General features: G+C 52.6%; 1 protein-coding gene across 11 annotated transcripts in view; it reads right to left on the bottom strand.

The window, feature by feature from the left end:
- The window catches only part of TCF4 (transcription factor 4), a 192,636-nt gene that overhangs the window by 46,053 nt on the left and 121,800 nt on the right, over nucleotides 1-24,783 (bottom strand). For 2 of the 11 annotated variants that reach the window (XM_086769700.1, XM_086769703.1), the window contains exon 1: nucleotides 8,875-9,165. The exons of 7 other annotated variants lie outside the window; for them this stretch is intronic. In XM_086769700.1, coding sequence (XP_086625826.1) covers nucleotides 8,875-8,943 — 69 coding nt within the window. In that variant the 5' untranslated portion in view covers nucleotides 8,944-9,165. Of the gene's footprint in view, nucleotides 1-8,874; nucleotides 9,168-24,783 lie in introns of those variants that run through there. 2 more of the 11 variants (XM_086769702.1, XM_086769701.1) reach the window with 2 other exon arrangements.

The following is a 24,783-nucleotide window of genomic DNA, read 5'->3' as shown; positions in this document are numbered from 1 at the left end:
CGACTTCCACAGATCCGCGTGTGTGGTTCGGGCGGCGAGGGGGATTATCGGAACCAGGCTGCTGCCAGGGGTGATCAGCGCAGAGCTGTCTACACATGTGTAATTTTATTTTCCCCTACAAGGTGCCCTCTCTCGGCTTTGGCAGAGCCAACAGCCCTTCTTCAGGAGACAGATGTGCGCTGGCACGGCGCTCGCAGATTCGTTAAGCGAGGGAGACGGCGCTCCCCGGGAACGGGGAGGGGGATATTTGTTTCCTCTCGACGCTGCAGCAGACTACGGTTCCTAAGGCTGAATCCTCCAGTCACAGAGATGCTGAACGGTGGCCACCTCCACCGCCTTTCTGATCAGAAATGGCCTCACACGCACATGTGCCGGTGTGAGAAAAGGACAGGCTGGGGAAAAAAAAAAAAAAGGAGAAAAAAAGGAAAAAAAAAAGAGAAAAAAAGAAAAAAGATGATCCAAACGGATGGCGGCTCTCGGCCACCGGGATGTGAGGCCGAGCTGGGAGCAGGCACCTTGCATCCCAACCCTGCCTGAGGCAGATTAGCACAAAGCATTGTATGCTAATGAGGCACTGAAAACAACACGTGTTTAACTTTGGAGACGGCGAACGGTCTGTAAAATGCTAATTTAGGAAGCTGAACAAAAAAAACAACCATCCCCACCATTTGTTGTTGTTGTTTTCCTGACAAAAATAGCGACCGGCAGTTTTATCCTGGAGATGGTTTTTCTGGACGAGTTAGAACTCTCCATCGGTGGGAAAGAAAAAAAAAAAAAAGTTATTTTCTATCTGGTGACCGAAGGTGCCCGTGAGCACCCACCCCGGCAGGGGGCTCCCAGCTCCCCGGCAGCCCCAGACCCCCCTGCCAGGGGTCCCGACCATCCCGGCCAAGCAACGCTTGTGTTCCATTACGCGACTGCTGGGAACTGGGATTACCGGCCCGAAGCACGGCCTACCAGCCTACGTTACCCTACGCACGTTTGCGGCGCGACCCCGGCTCTTTTTCAGGTGTGAACAGGAAAATCGGCCCCGCATCCCGGCGGAGGCCATCGCCGAGCCTCGCAAACCGGACGCGAGGCAAACGTGACGGCGGGGGAGACGGCTGGTCCAGACTCATCCCTCTCTTTGCCAGCCCAGCTTCCCGTAGGAGCGGCACCGGGAGCACGCGGACGTCTCGTAACGGGCTCCGGCGCTGAACCGTGCCGCGAGTGATTCACCTTCTGCAAGAGGCAGGGGCAAGGTTTAAAACTCAAGAGATGCAGCGGGTTTTCTGTATCCCCTCTCCGCCACAGCTGGAGAGTATTTTTCATCTGGAAACAGCGTTAATTCTGAAAACAACCTGGAGCCCAACAGCCACGGCAAGATTGGGGATGTATTTATGCAGACGTTTTGCCGCGAAGCTGGAGGGGACGGAAGCGAGACGCAAGGCGCGTCAGGTGTTCAGAAATCACAGGCATTCAAGCCGCTGCGTAACGCGAAATCCGTGATTGTCTAAGCACCTCCAACAACCACCACTTAAAAGACATCGATAGCTTAATCATTTCTCCTTCAGCTCTGATATCCCACCTATTCTACGCGGGGCACGGTGAGCGCAGCTGAACGGGAATATTTCTCTCTTCTCCTCCCCAGCGACCCAAGATGAAGAAGCAGAGCGTGCAATAACCAATATTTAGCAGAAACGAGGGGGAAAACCACGCCGGCGCCGGGAGGCGGGCAGCACCTCTCCTCGCCTTTGCAATTTTTTTTTTCCCTTTAAGGTTTCTGAAAGCCCCTTAACCACTCGACGGCAGAACGCAAACGGACGTTCTCGACGCGCCGGCGGGCCCGTGCGCGGCTCACAGCGGGGAGGCAGCCCTGGCGCCCCGCAGCCAGCCCGGCCGCGGCGGCAGGTGCAGCAGGAACCATACGCCGGGCAATCGACTTCCCCCCCCGCCCCGATAACGCCGTTAGGAACGCAAACATGTCTGCAATCTGTATTTAAAAGTCAATAAAATAATGGGGCGCAGAACTTATCCTTTTTAATTTTTTAAGTAATACATTTGATGATTTTAATCACGTCAGTACTTAAGTGAATGGGCTTAAAGACGCACGGTACATCAATTTGGCCTGGTTTATTCATTAGAAAGCCGTTCAGTAATTCAGCATTATTCTTTTTTTTTTTTTTTTTAAAAAAAGGGGTAGCTAGTGCACAAGACCTTTTCCAGGAGGTTCTCCTTGAGGGATGAGTTATCCGCGCACTGTGTCTTCCAGGAGGTGCGACTGCTGCTATCACAGATTTCAGGGGGAAAAAAAAAAAAAGGGAAGAAATTCAACGTACAGGGCTAAGGACAGAACTCAGTAGCGATGATTCACCCGTAAACTCTTTCAACTGCCATTACGAAAAGCCACTTTGCGAGCAGAGAGCTATTTTTAAAGCAGCGCGATTCGTTTTTCACGGCGGACATCCCCTTTGTCGGGGCCGCGGCCGCCCCGCCGCTCTCGCCCCGCGCGCCCGCGGAGGTGAAGAAGCCGAGTCGAAACGTTGGCCGGGATTGTTCCCGGCCCCTTTTCACCGGCGGGGCGCTCACAATGGCGGCAGCTGCCGCGCGACCGGCACCGCGTCCCCCGCGTCGGGGCCCGCACGGCTCCCCGCCGCGGCCCGGTCGCACGTCTCTGGAGGCCGCCGGCGGGCGAGGGCCGCCAGCGGCACCCGGCGCGATTCCTGGGGACGCGGGGGGCTGCAGAGCCCCGTTCTCCCGCCCAGCTGCTTTTCATTACGGAGAGTCGCGAAGGGCTTAAGGAACAATTTGATCCGGCGCACATGGGCTCGCACACCAGCCCCTCTCCCGGGCAGACACCTAATAAAGCTCTGCAGGTGTATGAAATTTCCTCTGCTCCAGCTCTGGGGAGGGTTTGGGGTTTGGTTTTTTTTTCAAATATTATTTATTTTACAGGCAAAAATCAAGTCCTTATGGGGGGGGGAAGAACTCAAAGCCGAAGCACCAAACTGAACACGAGAAACGGCAGCGTATTCGTGCTTGTATTTGCCGATTTCTGCTCCGTGTTACGTGTTTCACGTGGGGTGGGAAAAAAGCTGCGCGCGTCGTGAGCTGACGCTGCGCCTCAGGAAACCAGACAAGCCACGGCACAAAAGGACAGATCCCTCAAGAGCAAAGGGCTGATCCTGCTCGTCCTGCCCCCAACTTCCAACTTTAAAAGTCCCTTTAGCGTACAGGAGAGAACACTGGGATAAGACTTTCTCGGGAAAAAGGAAAAAACCACTACCAAGGAAAAAAAACAAACACACAAACTTCACACCACCCCGCCCCCCCCAAAAAACCCCTTACAAATGAAGATACTTTTCTCAACTTACTGAATTTATGTAAGGCTTGCTCTGAACTTTGGATTTTAGGGGACAAACCCATTCCAGCGAAATCTAAGCTTTTGGATTTCTGGGTGCTGCTGACCTGCTCTGCCAGAACAATGGAAAAAAGTAAAATATTTAGGCAGATGCTGAATGTGGTGAGAGACCTGCTGAGGTCCGAGAACACCGAGCCGGGGGAGGCTCCCAGGAACTTTTTAATGAGCCCGAGAATTTCCCCGCCGTGAAAAGGAAGGCAAGAGAGCGAGAGACCCTGTGTGACCTAGCGACCCCAGCCACCCCCCCCAGCAGATCTTTTGATTAACTAAATAATAACTACAAACACTTCTGATACGAACACGCTGGGTACGTTAGGTAAATACAGCCTCTTGCTCTGCGCGGGATTATTTTCGGCAGAAGCGCGTTCTGATTTTCAGGAGGGAGCGCCGGCGATGACGTAGCGCATCGCGGTTGGGGGCACTGGAATTTTAAGCTTGCTCCCAGGAGCCTGGCTGAAAATCCACCTGACCAGCTACGAGCGGCGCAGGAAACCGGCACGCAACCTTGCGCCCCATCGTCCTCACAAAAACTCACTTCCCTTTTAAAAAAAAAAATAAAGAAAGAAAGAAAAAAAAATAGAGAAAAGAATGGAAAAGTCACCCAAAGGAAGGGCAACTCCCACCCTCCCCACCACACTGCTTCCCACCAGATAAAAAAAAAAAACCAAACAAAAAATCCCAATAATAATAATAATAATAATAATAATAATAATAATAATAATAATAATAATAAAGCTCCACCAGCAACACAAGATCATAAGACCGGGAAGAAACTGGCCAACATAGGCTCAAACACTCGCTTTTCAAAATAAATTCCCTGCGCAAAATAAGCGAATCCCACGTCTCCCAAGTGCCACGGCAATTTTACAGTAAACCCGGCATAATGCAAACCAGATTCCTGCTGGAACAGGAAACAAACAATTCTTCTGCACAATTTCCTGGAGATCAATTGGAAAGGTATTTAAAGCCTTTTGTTACCCCCCCCCCCGCCCTGCCCACAAAAAAGCAGCTCCGAACACCGGCTGCTGGAAGATGTCAGCACCCCAACATCGTTTCTCCGTGCCCACCACCCATCTCCAACCAACTCAAACACAATTCTATTTATAATTCCTTTTTGGGGAAAAAAAACCAAAACAACCCCCACCAGAACCGTTTCCAAACTGGCACAGCCGAAGGGGTGAGGCTGCCTTCCGATCAGCATATGCAAAGCAGATTTAAACGCAGGCTCGACGTAACATCCTGCAAGAACACCGCGCTGTCAGAAATCCTAAAACACCCCGGCGAAAGGCAGCTCTGCAGACACCAGGCCGCCTGGATTTCCCTCAGGTACAACGGGAAGAAAGCGGCCAGACCTGCCAAGCGTCAATTTAACTGAACAGTGAGGCGTCGCCACCCTTAAGTCAGCGCTGCGGTTACTCCTGCAAACGCCAAAATTCAGAATAAACCCGTTCCGTCCCCCTTCCCTTCCTCCGGAACGCAGACCCAAAACGCGCGGGTGCCCGTAACGACACGCACCCCGGGGCGCGTGCAGTTTTAACGGACAGAATTTTGTCTCCCTGCTGTCAGCAGGGAGCCTACGAGACGGGATTAATTCAGGATACAAACACCCAGCCCTTCCCCAAACCCCGCCGGCACTGGAGAAGTCTCCCGGATTTTCTGGCTTCTCCTCGCAGCCCTGAGAAGAGCGAGCGTTTCCGCAGGCACAGGCGGATTTCCAGTCAGGAAGCCTGAGCTACCCCTGCCTGGATGCAATTCCATGCAGGAGCTGTAAATTCAGTCTTACTTTGCTGCAGAAAAACAAAGTCTATCCCTACGCTTCGGAAATAGTTCAAGGTATCCTGTAACTTTGGCTAATAAATTTTACTTTTTTTATGACCTGCGTGTCAGTACTCCCGATATTCCCAGCAAACGGAACGCTGACGTTCCCTTAAACAAAGATGAGCCTCAAACACGCCGCTGAATTACGGCCGGCTCAGCCCAAAAGGGCGCACGGAGCAGGGTCTCTCATTTCTATTTTCCAGCTTTCCTCCTCCTCGCGCTCCGAAAAAAAAAAAAAAAAAAAAAAAAAAAAGGAGAACTTTCTCCGCGGCGTTCCCAGAGCGACGCCAGCCTCGTGCCATTCACAACTCCTCACTTGTCACTGGGAAGCGTGGTACATGGAATTATTACACTCTTTGGCCTGGCCTATTAGCGGGAACGATACCGCGGAGCATTCATCTTCATCTAGGAACTTTATGGAGTTGAAAAGCTTCGGAATAAGAATAGCAGCCGGAATGCAAACAGGAAAAACTCATTAGCGTGTACTTTTTTGCGATTTGATGACTTGACAAATAACTTATTTCAAAACAAGGAGTTTGGGAGACGGGCTGGAGCGTGTGAGGATAAAGCCAAAAGAGCAACTACAATAATTGCAGGTTTCTGTGTATGACTGAACACTCGCGCGCGGTGGGAGCTGAGGAGGCGATCTTAGGACACCATTAGAAGAAAATTTTGCCACTTTTCCTTTTCATTTTCGCTCGCAGTAATTTCTTCTTTAGCGTTCCACGCGTTTAAATCTACTGCCTACCACCAAATAATCCCTTATCAAAATCCCAGTGAGACGCCATGAAAACCAGCCCTTCCGACAACCAAATCCAGCCGGGAACCCCGCACCCGGCCCCGTCCAGGTAACGTGCAAATCCTAAAATCTCCCACCCGGCCCGGGCAGCAAGAAGCAGGGCTTAGGAACAGGGCGGCCCTTGCCGTTCCACGGCGTGCGACGTGATGGAAGTGTTAATCTCGTTACTCACAGATAGCGCTGCACATCTCTAACTCCTTGGCTAAAACGGCTTTTTTACGGTATTTTAAGGGGAAAAAAAAAAAGCGTATATATTGCAGCACGCACGTCACCACCAAGCACCGGCTCAGCTTTACACTTTACGACGCGGCGCCGGCAGTTTTGCTATTGTTTCAAGATTTTCTCAAACAAATATCCTCCGTCGCGAGAGACGTGAAGGAAGAGATTTCTTGCCGACGAACATCAGCAAACAGTTAAAGGCAAAAAGCGAGCTCTCCTAAAACGCCCTGCCAGTGCAAAAAAAAAATAAAAGAAAAGAAAAAAGCAAGTTGCAGCAAATGTGTTCTGCAAATCTGGCATTTGCAGCAGTTTAATTTTTTTTCCAGCCATTTTTGCGACTCCTGTACCCAACCACGCTCCTCTTCCCACAGCAACTTCGCTTCGGAGGGCTCTGGAATGATTTTGCCTTTTTTTTTTTTTTTTTTCCCTTCTTTTGTTTATTCCCAGGGAAGACCTGCTTCCGCTGCCTGCTCGCAGTTCAGAGAGTTCAAACTGGATTTAAACAAGTAATTGACTTGTCACTGGGGAAAAAAAAAAAAAAGGAGGGGAAGGGAAAAAAAAAAAAAACCTAAAAAAAGAGAGGAATTCAGAAATTCAGAACTGTCTTTCCCGCAGAAGGGAACTTGTGTGAGAGAGCAGCCCGCGCTCCGCTGCGGCGCCCGGGCGCAGGGCGCGCAGCCCGCCAGCGGTGCGGCCCCGGGAGGAGGCGTTGGGAACAATCAATGCATGGCATCCCCGATCTCCGCACGATGCCTGGCACCGCGTCAAGAGCCGCACAATGCCGAACCCCGGCCAGAACAATGCCGGCTCTATAAAACACCCAAAAAAAAAAAAAAATCCGCTTGTGGAGCGGAGGCGGGAACGCTTTCCCTCCTCTCCCAAAGGCCGCGGTGTCGGCCTCGGTCCCCGGGGCGCGGGACGGGCACCCTCGCCCAGGCCAGGCCGGCGTTTTGGAAGCACCTTCCACCGCTGCGTGGAAATACGTCGCCGTTTGGTTGACGAGTCCCACCTTCGGAAAAAGACAAAGAACGGGGGAACAGGCCCGGCCGCGGAGCGGGGTGTCTTCGCCCTATGATGTCACAGCGCGCAGTTTTATGTCAGCGCCGCGGGACGACACCGTGATGTCGGCGACGGGGACCGCGCGCTAGGCAGGCTGGGCGTTCAGCTTTCCCTGGTTGCGACGTCAAAAAAAAAGAAACCCACCCAAAATACCCAAATAAAACGAACGGGGTGGGGGGGGATCCCCAAACAAAAGGAAAACCCCAGCTCCCCCCGCCGCCCCCCCCCCCGCAAGGAAAACCTCAAATTATCCCAAAGTTGGCCCAAGTGTCGAGAACCGTTTACCGGAGCCCCGGCGCCACGCATCGCCGCTTCCTGCTCCCGGGCTGCGTCGCCGGGGTTCTATTACCGCGCGAGGACGAACAGCGGCGTCGGGGAACTTTTTAAAGCAGGGGAATGTCAGGTACAGCTGAGCAGCTCTGGAACGGGAATGACTAATTTTTTTTTTTTAATTAAAAAAAAAAAAAAAAGCCCTGCAGCGAATGTACACATCTTTATTTTCGGCAGTTTTCTCTCTCAGTCGTTTCTTCCCGGGCAGATGCCCTCAGTCGCGACCCACAAACCCAGCGTCCCGCGTTAGCGCGACGCGTTATTTGCAAAATATTCAACACAAAAGAGGAGGCCCACAACTCTCGCCAAGAAGCACATATTACACCAAAAAAAAAAACAACAAAAACCCCAACAAAAAATCGCAGTTATCCAAACAGATGTTCCTTCCGCAGCGCGCCTCTCCGCACGCAGCGACCCGCGCTGCCCCGCGCGCCTACGCGGAGCCCCGGCCAGGAGGATGAGTTTGGTCGGTCGGCACCGGGCCCGCGTTCAAACTCTCACCAGTTCCCTCCCAGCCTAACCAGTCCACCCCGACTGGTGCTGGACACAAGGAGGTGGAAAAGTTGGAAGGCGGCGGAGGGGAGCAGTTTGCGCTCCCCCCGCGCTGCCCTCCCTCCCCAGCATTTCCCAATTTTATTTCCCTCTCCCTCCAGCAACAGTTCCCCTCGCCCTTCCCCCTTCCCCCCCCCCATATTTTAAAATCTACTGAAATACTTTTCCTTCTCGAGACCCAGCCAGAGAGAAAAAAAAAAATAAACCTCCAGATGGCAAGTATAAACCTTCTGCTGGGGTTATGCACAAAATACCAGACACTTTTTTTTTTTTCTCCTTTTCCTCTTAAATAAAGCGTTTCTGTTTGAAAGCGGGGGGGGGGGGGGGGGGAATAGAAAAAAAAAAGGGCCGAAGTCGGACAAGCCACCGCAGCGCGGGCGGGAATGGCGTTTTTTGGGTTTTTTTTGCTGATTTTTCCCGTCTCTCCCGGCCCCGCGCCCGCGGCTCGCCCCGCTCCGCGCCCGTTTTTTTTCCCCTTTCCTTTCCTTTCCTTTTCTTTTCCCTTCACCCCAAAGTTTGAACGCCGGGGCGCACTTTCCCCGCACAGAGAAACCAAAAACCCCGCCGCGCCGCGCCGCGCCGCGCCCCCGCCCCCGCAGCCCCCGGCGGCCGGCGCTGCGGCCGCTCGCCCCCGCGGGCTCTCCGGCGGCCCGGCGCGGCCCGGCGCGGCCCCGCGGGTGCCCGGCTCGCCGCTTACCGCTTTCCCGTTATAGTAGTACATCAGCGAGTTGCCGCCCATGCCGGGGATCGTGTATGCGCAGTACATGGTCCCGCCGTCCCCCTCCGCTCCCGCTCGCACAACTTTTTATTTCGAACTCGCTTCTCCCTCTTTTTTTTTTTTTTTTTCCTTCTTTCCCTTTCCTTCTTCTTTTTTTTTTTTTTTTTCTTTTTTTTTTTTTTTTTTCACAACAATTCCGCCACTCGCATGTTCCCAGATGGCCGGGCCGGGCGCGCTCAATATGCAAAGCAGGGCGAGACCATTCGCCGCGCGGGGGCGGAGGCTGCGCGCCCCCCCCCCCCGCGCCGCCTTCCAACCTCCTCCTCCTCCTCCCCCCGCCCTCCGCCCCCCCCCGCCCCGCTCCTCCCGCGCCCGCGCACCGCCCCGCGCCCGCGCACCGGGCCCATCTCCGAGCGGAATACAAATGCGCTTAATTGCCTCCCCCTCTCCCGCTCCCTCGCTCTCCTCGCCTTTTTTTTTTTTTTTTCTTTTCCCCCTCCTTTTTTTTTTTTTTTCCTTTCCCTTCCCCCCCCTTTTTTTTTTTTTTTTTTTGTTTTAATTTGATTAAAAAGCGAGTGGCAGGAAGGGAATCGTATGATGCACATCTAATAACTCCGCCATCTGTCCGTGCTGCTGGCGCGCTCCCAGCATTGTGCGCAGCTGCCGCAGCCTGCCCGCGCAGCCCCGCGCAACCCCCCCCCCGTTTCATTAAAAAAAAAAAAATTAAAATTTTTTAACAGGTTTTAAATAAATATCGCGGCCCGCCGGGCGCTGCTGACACCCCCTCACCCCGCGCGGTACCGGCCTCACCAAACGGACGGGGGATAAAATGGCGGGGGGGTGAGGGGGGTGTGTGCAGCCCCCTGCCAAATCCAGAGCATGGCGGGGAAGGAGGGCCCCCGGGAATCGATCCCAAATGAAACCCAATCATTTGCAAATGCCAGCCGAGCGCACAGCCGCTCGCCGGGCCCAACTTTAATCGCTTCCTCGCTCCTCGGCCCGCCGTCGCACCGCGGCCGCCGCGCGGGGCCGGCGAGGTCAAGGCCGAGCCAGCCAGGTCAAGGCCGAGGGTGACGGCCAAGTTTTCGCTCCCCGCTTTTCCGCCCCGGATGGGCCGGGTGGGCGCGCGGGGCTGGGACGGGAGAGGAGGGAACGGCAGGGGGAAGGAACGAGCGGAGGTTTATCTCGCTCGCTCGCTCGGCGTTTCTTCGGGAGGTCCCCAGAGGTTTGGGTAAACAGGACTCGAATTATAATCACACATTTCATTCAAATTTCATGCTTTGAGGATTTTTTCCTCATTAGAACGGTTAGTTGTCAATCTGACAAGATCACATTTGTAACCTTTAAACCACCCTCGGCGTAGGAGACGCAAGGCCAGAAAGCCCGACGCCTGCAGGTCAGCGCGCGGCAAAACGCTCCCCCAAAACGGGGGGGCAAACGCCGCCCCGACCCGGGGCTCGGGGCCGGCCGCTTACGACGCCGGTAAACCTGCTTCATGCAACTAACTCCCTGCAAATGTGGGTGTTCATGCTCCGGGTGTGAAAAACAACAAAGGGCTTTGCTCATTCATTATACAAACCCTTCTGATGATTTAAAAAGCACCCAGAAATGAAGCCGGTTCTTCCCTTCCGCGCTTTCAAACTGCAAAATTCGGAATTTCCTCTCTTAATAAAAGCTGTAGCTTCACAGCTTCACACAAAGTTATACAACTAGCATTACATTTTAGCACAAATTTTACCGCAAAATTAGATTGGATGGACCTTTAAATCATCTCACTTAATCTCTTTCCTGCCGCGGAAACAATCCCTAACTCCAGCAGAACCAGCTTCTGCTGACCGGCACCGGATAATTCTACGGATTTCGCGTGTCGACGTCCACAGACGACGGAAACGGCAGGAGACCCGCGACTCAGAAAAGCCATGCCCGAGTCGTGACCGGTGCGTCACGGACATGACTGCGGATGGTTTTTTGCAAGCTGGGAGCGGGGAAGAGCCCGATTTAACGTGGATCCCGTCGCAGCGGTGCTGTCCTGCTCCGGAACGGGCAGTTTCAGTATAAACGTATTGTATGTAACGTGGCAAGAAGTTAACGCCGTTTGCAGCCCGTGACCATGCCAGAACCCTCACCACGTGACAATACAAATTAATTACTTTACCATCTCATATTTGCGTTCGGCACATACATTGAGATAACTTTAATGTGTTTTCCTGCCTCGCTCGGGAGCTTGTGACTGTCCCGGATATTTTTCCTTTTTTTTTCTTTCCCAGAAATAGAAATGGGTATCTTCCACAAAATTCACATTCTCAACAACAGCCAGGAGTACTACGGCGTGCAGGGCGTCGAAACAGCGGCAGGCAAGGCCACGTCGGCGCTCCGCCGCCCGGCCGCCCCTCTGTCCCAGCGCCCTCCAGCGCTGAGACCCCCCCATGGCATCGTCCGGCTCCCACCCTCCGATTTTCGGGCGCGTGGGTCGGCCGTGGGCGCACTGGCACGGCCGGGGACGCGTGCCCAGCCGCCTGGCACGAGCTGGGAGCCCGTTGATTCAAACCGCTAAAAATATAAGGGGAGTTATCTGACGAGAGGCAGCCTTTTTAAAAAATTACATCTTTGTTGGTGTTTTCATCTCCAAATGCAGCGCTCTACGCATTTGCATCTGGCCGTGCCGCGGCCACGCTGGGGATTTTTGCTGAACCGGGCACAAGCGGTTGTTCCGCGCTGGGTTTTGTTGTTAAGGCGAGCTTTGGAGAGCCAAGCTCCCCGGCAGCGCTCGGCACCGACGGAGGCGAGGATTTGCCGGCGGGATGCGGCTCCGGCCATGCCGGCGCGCGGGTGCGGGGGGACGTCGCAGGTGCAGCTGTGCGGGACCCCCCGCCGACCCCCCGCGCCCGCATCTGCGCTGCCGAGCTGCTCCCCCCCGCTCGCCCACCCGCCGGCGGGCGTCAGGCAGCGCCGACATCTTCCAGCCCTCGCCGCCAACGCCGCAATCACGTCCTTCGTCTTAACGAGAGCTTGGCAGCAGCGTGGAGACGCCGAGGCGCAGGCGGGGAAGAGTGACGCGGGGACAGCGCGTCCCACCGCCCCGCACCGCTACCGGGCACGGCGCCGGCCTCCTCCGGCGAGGAGGAGCAGCTTCCCTGCGGTCCTGGCTACCCAGGCGCTGCCTCCGTTGCCCCAGAGGTACTTGTTTGCCATGTAAAGGGTCAAGGATGAGTATTCAAACACGAGTAGGGACGCATTCGGGCCGGTCCGTCACCTACGCAGCACGACACGGCAAAGGCAGGATGGCACGGTACGCGGCCGTGTTGTCAGAACCCAGGTACTTCAGCATCATCTACGTTAGTAACGTCTTTTACAGCCCGCCTCTTCCGCTCTCCCCTTGCACCGCCGGTCACCCCAGAGCAGCCACCCAGGCAGAGTACGGCCGACTGGTGAAGACACAGAGAAACCAAGTCGGGCTGCCTAGAAATAATCAGTGCCGCGACTTCCGCGACATAATTTAGTGTATATTTATCTACGTTTCCATTCTCTCCTCGCTTCTTTTCTGTCAGACCCGAGCAGCAAATTCCAGAAGAGGGCGAGGAAACGTTTGAGAAATCCAAGAAGAAGAACCCTTTGAGAAACCCAAGAAGAACCCTTTGAGAAACCCAAGAAGAACCATTTGAAAAATCCAAGAAGAAGCAGCAGCATTTGAGAAATCCAGGAAGAAGAAGGAGGACAGAAAGGTGGGTTCTGCAGCTCGCACAGGAGGCCCTCTCCCCTGGTCTAGGAGGGGAGCAGGGAATGGGTGTCTGCTTTTCCAGCAGGATTTTCAAGACAGAGAACGCGGAAAGAGCCTCATCCTGTGAGCACCCTTCCTGGCTCAACCAGGGGTGCTGCAATGGACGGCTCCACCACCGGCACGCTGCGTGTCTGGAAGAGAGAGCCACCACGTTCCTGACACTGCTGTCACTGAGCTCCTCAGAAGAGGATCGAAGAAAGGGAAGCTATGTGCTGGACAACAAGCTTCCAGCCACAAACTGAAGCGGAGAGTGGTAAAATATCAAGAAAGAAGACTAAAATAGCCCGTATTCCTCTAAGTCTGGGCCGCTTGGATAATCTCATCCTTCTCACACAAATCCTTGAGCGTGGTTACTCAAACGTACCCGCTGCGGGTGGAGAAGCGCCTCTGAATGCCCAGGCGTGAAGAATTTCCCCCAGCTGTGGCTTTTTGCCCCAGCTGAGTGACCAGGACCTCCGCTCAGGTCCCACGCGGTGACCTCACCTCACGCCCCACCAGACTTTTCCCACCAGCTTCTCTCCTGTTTAAGGAGAACAAAAAAAGCGCCGTTCCCCAAAGCCAGGTCTGTTTTAGGAGATGCCAGAGCTGAGCTAAAGGTTTCGTAAAATCCCTCCGTCAGTACCTGCGCAGGGCCGGCGCCGGCGGCAGCAGAGCTCAGCCGGGGACACAAACCGAACCCCAGAGAGCTCGGCCAGGTGTTGGGTCACGTGCCGCGTGCAGACGGGACACGCCGTGGCCGTTTTCCGGTCTTGGTTTTGCAGGATCACAAACCGAGTTAAGAGATGAAGCTGCCGAACGCTAGATAATATAATTTATAATAATCTCTTTTGTAATTGTTGTAACGTTTATTTTCCTACGGTTTCGTACATCATATTCTCTCCTCTCTCCCCAGGAAGAGGTTCATATGCCGATGCGCGTGCACCACGGACTGCATACAGTATAAATATCTCATCATACAGATGCTAGCTGAATAAATCAGATCCTAAAAGCCACAGCCTCTAAAAAGCTGCTTTAACCAGCCAAACGCGGGTACATCTGCTTTAATATTACAGACTACCTAGCGGGGGCAATCCTCATCGACCCAGTAATCCTCCGCCTCGTCTGCCAGGAGCCTTGCTCCCAGCACGGGACCCGGCCCCTCTCTCCGGTCAAGGGGACAAACTCTCCACCAGATGTTTTAAGGGGGTGCAGCCCAGAAGACCGAAGAGCCGGGATGGCTGGCATCTACGGCCGTGCCGCTGTGAGAGTCCTCGTCAAGAGGGTTTCTTTGTCCGTACGTCAAGTCGTCCCGATGGTAGCTAGAGCTTGGTAAATTTTAAAATAATTTCAATAAAAGGGCTTTGGCGATTTTTTTCCTGATTTGAAACGACCAGCCAGCCACTCAAGGGTGTCAGGGCGAGTGCTGATTCCACCACATGCTTGTACGTTTGTACGTTTTGAGCACGTTAGACGTGCACATCTGCTCCGTCCAGAGCAGGTTTTAAGCAAGCGACCCATTCAGTGTCGCAGCGGCACGCGCTCCTGTTCTTGCGCTAATACAAAACCATTGGCCGATGTGGGAGCTGCGGCTGAGGTTGGAAGCCAGGAACGCGGCAAGAGTTGGTCTGAGCTCACCAGAACAAACCATTGGACGTCTCTGCCAGCACCCACCAAGGCTGATCTGTAAAATACCGAATGTCTTCTCCTTTTACCTCAAATGCTGTACAGGCTGTATTGACTAGATAGCGCAAGAAGTTAACAAAACCCTAGATCGAAACGATCTGTTGAAACCAAACCAGCGTCCCATGTTTCCGCTCCAGATAAGCCGGTTCTGAGACACGACTGGGCTGAGCACGTCCCCTGGCCTGCAAGGACCAGCTGAGCCTGGGCTGGCCCGGACCCCCGGCGCGGGGCAGGGCACCGGGCGCTCTGGCTTATCCATCACCTTCCATAAAACTTATCTTACAAAAAAAAACCAAACAAAGATGATCTCAGCTTCTGTATTTTGAAGACTCCCAATAACTGTGGAGAGAGCCGGGAAATGGGAACTCCGAGGCTAATAAACCCAACCCCACCTTTACGATTTTAAAAATCTCATTCTTTCTTTTCTTTTTGTGGGTGGGCGGGCGGCTGACTGGTGACATCTGAACCGTTGAGGTCAGCGATACTACGGCGGCTTCTCCGCGTTGCTCTGGCGCCGTGAGCAGACCCCGCCACGACGGGAAGGCGGCATCGGCGTTTCCAGCCCGAGGTCAGGAATTCTGCTGGCCTGACAGCGGGCCAGAACATCCCATGGATTCACTACGGAAACGGACAGGAAAGTGCGTTTAAGGTTAATTTCTGGTATTTTTTCTGTGTTCTCCGTGAAGAGACGGGAGGTTCCTACACTGGGAATTTCATATTGGTCTCAACGTGAGACTACAGCCGTAGTTTAGAGTCCGCTGGAGAACTACGCGGTGAAATAAATGAACGGAGTAAGATTTTTAATATTTCCTGCATTTCACCGATTGTACACACCACAAAACGAACAAGTAATTTCAGATTAGACGGGATTAGCTCGGCTTTTGCAGCTGAAGTGCAATCTAGAGCGATCAGCGCTGATTACTGCTTGCTCTGCGTTACTGAGAGGGAACCAGTTCCAGAAGTTCCTGGTCAGTTGCTCTCCGTTAGCAGGAGCTGCCATTGCAAAATAAATAAGCGCTGTTGAAGCACAAGGCGATCAAGGACCTGATCTTACGTTCAGCCTTTAGGAAGAAAAAAAATCACACCGTAGTATAATGGTTTTCATTAGCAATTACAGAAATTCTCCCAAGTGGGTTCAGTGTCTTGTAAAATGATAAATATCTACGTGCACTACAACTTCAGAAAGATTTATATATATTCTGCTGTTGCACAATTATTTTTTTTTATATAAAAAAGGAAAAAAAATGTGGAAAAGCTAAGAAAAAGCGGCGCACGCCACGCAAACGGACACATGGCTAACGTTACGAACCCACGTGCGGCCTTTTTTTCCGTCACGCGCAGCAATTTGTCCGCAGAGTGAACCGTCAGCAGGGCTGATGAAAGCGCGCACAGCGTTTCTCGCTGCCCTCCTCTCCGCTGAACGATCTGCAGCACCGAAGAGAGATGTGGGATCCTGCAAACTCGGATTCCTTCCCGCTCTGCCACAGGAATCCGGGGAGGGATCTCCTCATTTATCGCGCGTTGCCATATGGAGGACTGTTAGATAGCTAGGCCTCGCAGCCCCTCTCGCCGTTAAATATTATTCTGCCGCCATTTCCCTTTGTAGAGACGGAGAACCCGAAGCGCGGAGAGGCCACGGGCACCGCGCCGGGGCTGCGGTGACATCGAGTCAATGGCGCCAAGGGGATCGGGGCTCCCCGAATACGCTCCTCTGGCATGGGGCCTCCCAGGGGAACGGCTCGGGCTCTCTGCCCCAGCTGCAAGGGGAAAGCCGAAATACGGCCACCCTGCTCCTGGTAACGGGTGACCCGGCCGTGCGGCAATGCGCGGGGCGTTCGGGAGGAGCACGGGCCTGCGGCGGAGGAGGGGTAGAAATGGTGGAAAAAAATCCAGAAAACAAGGTAAAATCCTCTCGCATCGCCCACCCGCCGCACATTCCGTACCAAGCAACGTGGTTTGGCTTGGCTGCTGGGAAATGCACAGGAAAATGAAGCGGCTGGTCCCAAAGACCTCAGAGAATTAGGGAGGGCGCAGGCAAAGCTGAGCCCCGTACTGGTGTCGGCCTGGGAGAGCAGCCCGCGTGGAAGGGGAGATGGAAACGGCTCGGTGAGAGCTCTGGTCAAGGTGGAGACCACGAAACTGGGATGCTGCTCAGAAAAGAGGAGGTTTTCTCTGCGGATACTGCTCAAAGACAAAAAGAATCTGGAATGATGGGTATTTAACGACCCCAAAATCTATTTGGTGATTCCAGAAAGAAAGGGGAAAACCAGGACTTGGGTTTCGTTAAGAAATAAACCTTCAGCATGTTCCAACGTCTCTGAAGTCCTGCTCCCTTTCCAAGAAATCAGCATCTGAACTTACTGCTTCAACCTCGTTCCAGCACACGGGGAGAAGAGACAAATCCAGGCAGGGTGCGGGGCGCGGGCTGCAAGGTTTGCAGGAGGTTCCTGAAGCACCAGGGTGAAAAGCATCGGATCTTTCCTAAGTCTCCGCTCTCTGCCTGCCGCGCTGGACCGGGCTGGAAGGAATGGTAGCGTTTTCGCTTCTCACAGTCTTTTTTTTCCCCCCTCTCATCGCATGAAATCGTTTTGTCTCTAGTTCTCCAGGAATATCGCCCGGAGCAGGGAAACTGTCGGGTATCTATCTTTCCTCGGAGATCTTCAAACAAAAGATGCTCTGCGCAACATTTGTCAATTTTCCCATTAAAGATGAGGAATTTAGCTTTCGGAGTGAATTTTAACCCTTCGGATAGACGCGACGGTACCATCGCAAGCGGCAGGCGCTCGCCTAGGTTGGAAGGGGAGCACGGCGCTGCCCTCCCGCGCGCGGCGAGCGCCAAGGCGGGCTCCTGCGCCCGCGCCGGGACGGAACTGGGGCCAGAGGTGTAATTGCACGCGGCCCCTGCGAACCGCAGGGCGGGGTTTACCGAATTTGGCCCGGCCTTACAATTTTCCTGCTTTTGTAGGTTTGTCCCTTAACGGTATTTGAACATTCTTTTGCGGTTTAATACCGAACTGGAGGATAATTAGTGGCGACTATTATGCAGTTTATGTTCTTCTGTGATTAGAGAACAAGTCTGGGAGGTCTGCGGGCGCTAGTTCCACCATGTTTTGGTTTTATTATGTCAAATCCTTCGGGAGAAAAGGGTGTTTGTGCCTTTGATTCCCCCGGGCTCCTCACAGTGAGTAACGTGCTAAAACATATTTCGCAGCCTGACCGGTCGGACTGAGGATGTCAGGCTGCCGGCTCTTCGGAAACCACGTCTATGATTTTGTGAGTAACCAGGGCCGCGCAGCGGGAGCGAGGTCCAACTGGCCGGGCGCTGGCTCCTGACACTGTACCGCGTTCCCAAATCCGCACGGAAACGCCTAACGCGTGTTCGTGCCAGCTCCCGTGACCAAAGGCCGTTATTTGGGAGCCCTCGGAAACTGCTTTTGCTTGAAAGGCAGCTCGTGTACAGCCAGATTAAGAGGGAAATCAACTGCTTGCTGATAAATTCAAACTCTTGGGATTTTATCAGGAGTCCCGTGCTATTTCCTGGGTTTGAGGGTTTTATTTTTTTTTTTCCTAAAGTTCAAAAATTCAGTAATTACATAAAAATCCAGATTTCATTAAAAATAGCAGTTTCAGGCCCTCATAGCTGCAGACAAAACCCAAAAGTGTGAGCAGAGCACAGCTACAAGTTCAGAAAAAGACCAAAAGGCAAACCCAAACCCACTATATTTCTGTGTCTCCCGAAGCCTGCTGAATTTTGTGAACTTGTGTGCAGACAAAATCCGAGTCCCGATTTTTACCGCGTACCAGGACGCTGGCAGTCGTGCCCAGGCGCCGTCCGAGCCCAGCGGAAACGCGGAGCGACAATCCCCAGGAAATCAACCCCACGGAGCCCGCTGCCAGCGGCTCCCGGCGAGCCCGGCCCGCCCCGCCCAGCCTCCGCGCGGTTTGAGGCTCGGCACGACACGGGGGATCATTTTGGGAGGTGTGATTTTGGCACCTTGGAACGTCCTTGATTATTTACTGCGGTAGCCACAGCGGAGAAGCCTTCGGCCATGAATTGAGGGCAGCTCGTTTCTTCGACCTCAATAACAAACCCCAAAATGTACCTCGCATTTGAAACTGTTCCTCCAAATACCACGCGCGAGGAAAATCCGAAGTGAGGGCTCACGGCAGGGGCAAAACAATTTGGGAACGGTCTCCCAAATAATACAAGTGGTGCTGAAAAAGCAGCCGCTGCAGCCCCAGGACTGGCAACGAAGTGGTTAACAGACATATGCTGTATAATTAGGAGATGCATTAATGATTATGAATAGTAAATGACTTGGTGCAAGGAAAAAAACCCAGTCAAAAGGGACACGCACCTATCTTCCGTGTTTATTAGAAACTGTATATAACTGGAGAATTCTGCGATTAAGAATCCTGCGTTATTGGTGTAAATACTTCCAAGGGTACATCAAATTGTAATCTTTCATACGACATCCATCAAACCAGGCTGGAGATTTTGACAAACATTAAACACAGTAAGGAGGCAATTATGTATGCATGATTTAATCTGCAACTAATTAATATGCAAATTTATTCATATGTTAGTTACTAAATTAAAAATGCAAAGAAGCCCTTATGGTGATTCTCAAAATTTTGCACAAACAGAACATTTAAAATATAAGAAAAAATGAAGTTTTTTGGAAACCTGCGGCATACTTTAAATCTTTGGAAACCTGTTGCACGGAGATGGTTCAAAAATATTTACTTAAAAACCGGAGAATGAGAAAAGGCGCGTTAATTTTATGTCGGAACGCGGCGGCAGAAAGGTTAAACACGAATCTCGGAAAGTCTTAGGAGATGTGCGCTAATTATCAAACAAACCGTATTCCAGATTGAACTCTCACAGCCTGCAAAAAAAATCCAGGCTGGGCACCAACGGGTCATCCTCCCGGCATTTCGCTCCGGCTGCGAACCCCGGGCTGGTTTAACGCCCACCGGCAGCCCCGCGTCCCCGCTCGGAAGCGCTTTGGCGGTCAGCGCCACAAAAAGCCACGCTCGCGTTTTCACCTGGGTGGGTTTTGTGTTTAAGAAACCTTCCGGAAAGATTGAAAAGAAGAGGTGTGAGGGAAGTAATGGGGTGAAGGCGGGCAGAAGGTGCCCTTAATTCTCTTCCAGATGCGTCTTTGAAGGAACACAAGGATGCAAACAAGAAGCGGGTATCTCGCCATTTCCTGGAGAATTGCTCCGGCTACAATTCGGAATAGTTCCGAGCCCTAGTTTGTAAATAAAGCCCAATAATTAAAGATATATTATACCGCTGCTGGCATTTTGAAGATCTCTGTGAAGCCAGCATGGCCAAAAGCCGAGGCACAGGTCGCATACCGAGCGAAGCGCAGCGAGTACTTCCAGGCTGTCTCCTGGGCCACTGAACTCTCACTGTTTCCTTGCCTTTTTTTTTTTTCCCCCTCCCAAAATACAAAAGCAATCAGAAGAGGCTGTTGGCATCGGCCGCTCCCCCCCCCGGTTCCCCCTTGCCCCGCAGCGCCCCGGGGTGTCCCAGGGCGGGTCCCGCCCGGGCAACCGGGCAGCTTTCCCGCCGGGATGGGGCCCGGAGGGGACCCCGGGGGCTGGGCCGTGGCCAGAGCAGCTGCGCCGGCGGGGTGGGACTGGCACAGCGCTGCCGCCCGAGTGACATTTCTTGTCACAGAAATGATGAATTCTTCCTCAATTTTCATCAATCCCGTTGCACAAGCGCTTCCTTCTTTTTGCGATTCGCTGATGCAGAGCGCTTTTAGGAGCAGGAAAGAGCATCCGAAAATCAAATCTACCCAATTTAAGGGGAAAAAAAGTCTAGAGCGGAACAGAAAACTGCAGCAAAATGGCTTTGCAAAAAGGAACGGGCTTGGCTGTACGTATTTAAATCGACTTTGTTGCGCCTCGCTAGGTCATTCTCGATTTTTGTTTAGGCCAGAACCGAATGTAAGGCTTTTAAAAGCTTAAACGTACACATTTATGCATTCATTGCACAGTGTTAAATCTAATTTGTTCTTTTTACTGTCACAGGAAGCACATGTTTAAAGCAATCTGTTTCCTCATATGAATGCTTTCCTGTCTGTTTGAAAAAAATTGCAACACACTTTACCCCAAGTAACCAAGAGGTGATCATAAATATCCCTAAATAGCATTAAACAGATATGAAAGACATTAACACTTCCAGAATGCCAAAGTAGTATTAAAAAAAAATTCTAACAGATGCTCCTAGGTCAAAAAGTGAAATGTGTGTTTCCTGAAAAAAACACTCTCATCAGAATCATAAATGAACTGTGAGCGGAGAAATGAGGTGTTGCAGAGCAAACAAGAGGATCTTTTTGGTTAAGGGCTCTCGCGCACCATTGCCAAAGTGTGGTTGCAATAAAAAGAGCCCAAATTAAAGGCGGCTTTGCTGAAAACCAATATCCTTTGTGTTCCACCAGGTGGCAATGACAACAAGGGAGGGCTGCCCGCTCCGCACCTGCCCCGGCTGGGCCCCATCCTGGTCCCAGCCCTGAGCCCGGTCCCGGTCCCAGCTGGCTCCGCCAAACTGGACTGGGATCAAGCGACTGAACTTTGCCTTGTCGCTCTGTGGCTTGCGTTTGGCAGGGAGAAGACGTTCTCGTGGGGAAAGGCAGTCAAATCACCTGTAACCTGCGCATTTAGCTCAAAATACCCAAGCTACCGAAGGCGCTGGGGACACGGGCTTGGGGGACTCGCTGCGGCGCTGGGCGAGCCTGCAGCACACGCAGGCTACCAAGGGAACGGGTCTCTGAGGCACCTAAAATATTCAAGTCTTTATTTGCTAGAAAAGAGAGCCTAAAGCCTTTTCTTATTTACGGCGTAGCGAGGACAGCGTTGGTGAAACGCCCATCGCTGAGCCATCCACGCCTTGAAATGCTGGGCGGGGAGGGCTCCCGGCTGCGTGGCCAGCGGCGGACCCCTGGGAACCGCCCCGAGGCAGCGATCGAACCCGTGCACGTCACATGCGTGACACAGCGTCGACACACGCCACCACCTAACACCTCCGAGCATCGGCACGGCTGAAAGGAGCCCACCCGGGACCCCGAGGTCCTTCCAGGGATTTGCGGGGGGAGAGTGGGCGACCACAGCCCAGCCAGCAGAAGCTCGGCGGGGAGAGGAAGCCTGGCCCCATCTCCTGGAGGTGCCCGTGGGGCCGAAGCGTTGGGAAACAAAACGCAACGTGCGGTTTTGGGTATAAAACAGCGCCGGGGCCGCCGCGGCGTCCCCTCCGCTCGGGCGCTGGCTTTGCCCGCGTGTTTGGCCTGTCGAAAGGCGCTGTATGCCACTGAAAATAAAATAACAATAAAAAAACAACCAGCCATTGTGGGCCTGCTAGGTTTTGTGCCAAGAAGCTGTCAGGGGAGCTTTGCTATGCATTTAACAACGTTAATAGTTATTGGAGCTCTTTATGCCATTTTTTTTCTATATTTTCGCTATGCTGATTTTTTTTTTTTGCTCATTTACCGCTTCACCGTGAAGGCAAAAAAGACTTCAGAGCAAAAATTAAGTTGCCTTTGACAAAACACAGAGACTCTGATAACAGAGGTACCGCAGTCAGAGTGCAAGGATATCAATCTCGACAGAGCATCTCCGACTTCCAGAGATAACTTCTTCCTTAACGTCCCGCTCTCCCCGCCGCACGCGGCGTCACCCTCCCACCCCGACCCCGTCTCCAATCCGTTCTGAAATGGAAGAAAAAATTGGAACCAAATAAATAAATCAATCAATCCCCGGCCCCAGAAGCCATCCTTTCCCAAAACCGCGTGGGAAAGGCCTGATACAAGACAGGATTTAACCGCTTCTATCTCAAATGCTGAACTGCGCTAATGGGAGGTCTGGAGGCGCTGCACTGCTTGTAACAAATACAATCTACAGATAATAGTTAAAGAAAAGCTACAAAATCAAATTACCACCCAGAGAATCTTTCTTGATCTTTAAATGCCTTTTCCTAACAATTCAAGGTTCAAACAGAAAAATCAAGCGCTGAGTTTTACACTCATGAAACTCTGCTGAATGAAAAAAAGAATTACAAATTACATAGCTATAGAAAGAAAATGACTGAAGGCTGGACGTGCAATCGCTGTGCATTTTTAGATGTATTTACTGAATAAAATGTATTTTCTGACGGATCCCTGCAGAAGGGAGCGGAGGGCAGGTGGGACGCGGGGCCAAGCTCCTCCAGCCAAACCGCCCAGCACTGCCTTTCCTTTCCATCTCCCGGGCACCTTCCAGCACTGACGCTCGGTATATACAAACAAACAAAGTGACGAAAAGTTTCAATAAAACACGTGTGTCGAGTTTAGAGGGGAAAAAAACCGTCAGCCTCCGGCACGCGGGGCACGTCTCATCCCAAAGAACAGGCCCCGAGCAGGGCCTGCTCCTGGGGCGCCTGCGCCATCCCGGCTCCGCTCTGCCTAAAAAGCAATTTTAAAAGAATTGCCTTAAAAATACGTGCGAGTATCTAGCGCGTCTCTCTCCGCAGGCACGGAGAAACCATCTGGGTTTGTTGGCCGAGCCCCTGGGCCCATGCGGACGCGGGCCTTGTGCACTACCCGCAGTACTCTGAAGAGGGAGTCTCTGCTCAAGCTAAACAAAAAACCCCACTAATCCCACTCCTCTGCTGCCAGCTGCTAAGAGTGGGCCACACTTACTCAGTACTGGATTATATTTTTGTTTTATTTTTGAGTCCAAACCAGTTAAACATTTAGAACAGCGCGAATTCTGCTGTAAAGGCTTTCCCTTTAAATATAACGTACGGCCAAGGCCTAAGAAAAACACACATCCCTTTCCAACTGCTTTTTCACGTTGAAGACATCCCGCTCAATTCATCAAAACCTAAAAACTAAGCCATTTTAATCTGCACTTTCTCTACATTTTAATCTGTTTTAAAACACCGCCGCCGCCACCACAGCATTTTGGCTGCAAAATGACTTCTCAGTCCTCCAGGAGCGAAGTCAGGTACGGTGTGGAACAGTCGGCCTTTCAAACAGCACGTTTTGTCATTTCCTTGGTTTGACTTCATTTGCTACACGCTAAAGCCGCGTTTCTAAATTTATTTATTTACTTTAAAGCAAAAAAAAAAGCAGAGCTTTGTTATAACTGGAAAAAAAAAAAAAAGCTGTGTGGAATTTAATAAAGTTCTAGTTTTAATACGGAAAACCCTCAGCTCTTAACGATTTAGGTGGCTGGCAGAGGAGGGATGCTGGCCAGGCTGCTTCCCCCGGGGCCACCAAACAAAGGGGACCTTGGCAACTGGCGAACGCCACCGTCGCCCCATGTCACTGCTCCTCAGAGACCCCCAGCCTGGCATCCCCCCGCCCAGGCAGGCGCCGCAGGAGAAACATCCCCAAAGACGCTGGCAGCAGCGACGACGTCGGCATCCCGGGACTGGCCGATTTTCTGGTACAGCAGGTGGCACAGGGAAAGCGGAGGGCATTGCGTTTGTTTTGGAAAAGTCCCGTTTAAGTTGGATGTTTGAAGGGAAATTCGTAGGGTTGTGTTTTTTCACTCGAGGTAGGAAGTCTGCAAAGCCTGCACAAAAAGCACAAGCGGTGCTTCCTCACCTCCCAGCGAAATTATCGAGGCTTCTCCCGTGGAAATCAGAATAAAGCTGTGGAAAAGCTCCAGGTGGCATCCCAGTAGTATTTCTCTTTTCTTGGGTTTTGGAACCACGCAGGTGTTTCCTTAGGATGTAGGACTGAGTCATACGCTTCCTTATCTGTCTGCCTAGCAAGGTCAGAGCCGGTGCGCTTGTAAACACACCCGGCAGCGAGCGCAGACAGAGCTCTGCAGTCTGAGAGGGGACACCTTAAACGCAGACGAAAGGAAGAGGCTCTTGCCATGAAAACTGAAGCTCGGGAGATTTTACCTGCTGATTTGTCAACAAAATCAATTAAGTCTTCAGTTCCTCTCTTCTCTTTGAACACAACTGAGATGACATTTGACTTTTCCCACTCTTTACTCCGGCTGTAGAATCTTCCCCACAAGAACTCTCGCTATCTACCTTCAGAATACCGTGCGGCACCGGTCCGGGCTGTGCTTGCAGTCCCGCTCCTCGGTGCGGCCCAGCTCCTGCTGCGTGGGGACATTCCACCCCTGGGTTTGCTACGGGTAGGGTGCAGGCTGGAGCAACTCCCGCACTGCCCTCCCGTTTCGCTAGGTACCGACGGGATCTATTACGATAGCGCAAACCTCCCACCCTTAAAGCACCCTAAAACCAGTTAGCTGCGCTGTGCAGCGTGGCGATGGAGCCCTGGCAGCAAAACCCGCGGTTTACGACCGCGACTTCACTCCAGAGGACGCGGTGACATCGCTGAGCTCCTTTAGATGCTCCTGTGGCAGAGAAGGCTGAGACGCAAAGGCCGTTTCCGCAAAGCTGCCAAACTGGGGGTGCCGCTGACCGCCCCCAGCAC

Source organism: Chlamydotis macqueenii, chromosome W, assembly GCF_036417535.1.
Source record: "Chlamydotis macqueenii isolate bChlMac1 chromosome W, bChlMac1.mat, whole genome shotgun sequence".
In the NCBI taxonomy this organism is placed as follows: Eukaryota; Metazoa; Chordata; class Aves; order Otidiformes; family Otididae; genus Chlamydotis; species Chlamydotis macqueenii.
The sequence above is the reverse complement of the archived record's forward strand: the minus strand, read 5'-3'. Positions and strand labels throughout refer to the sequence as shown.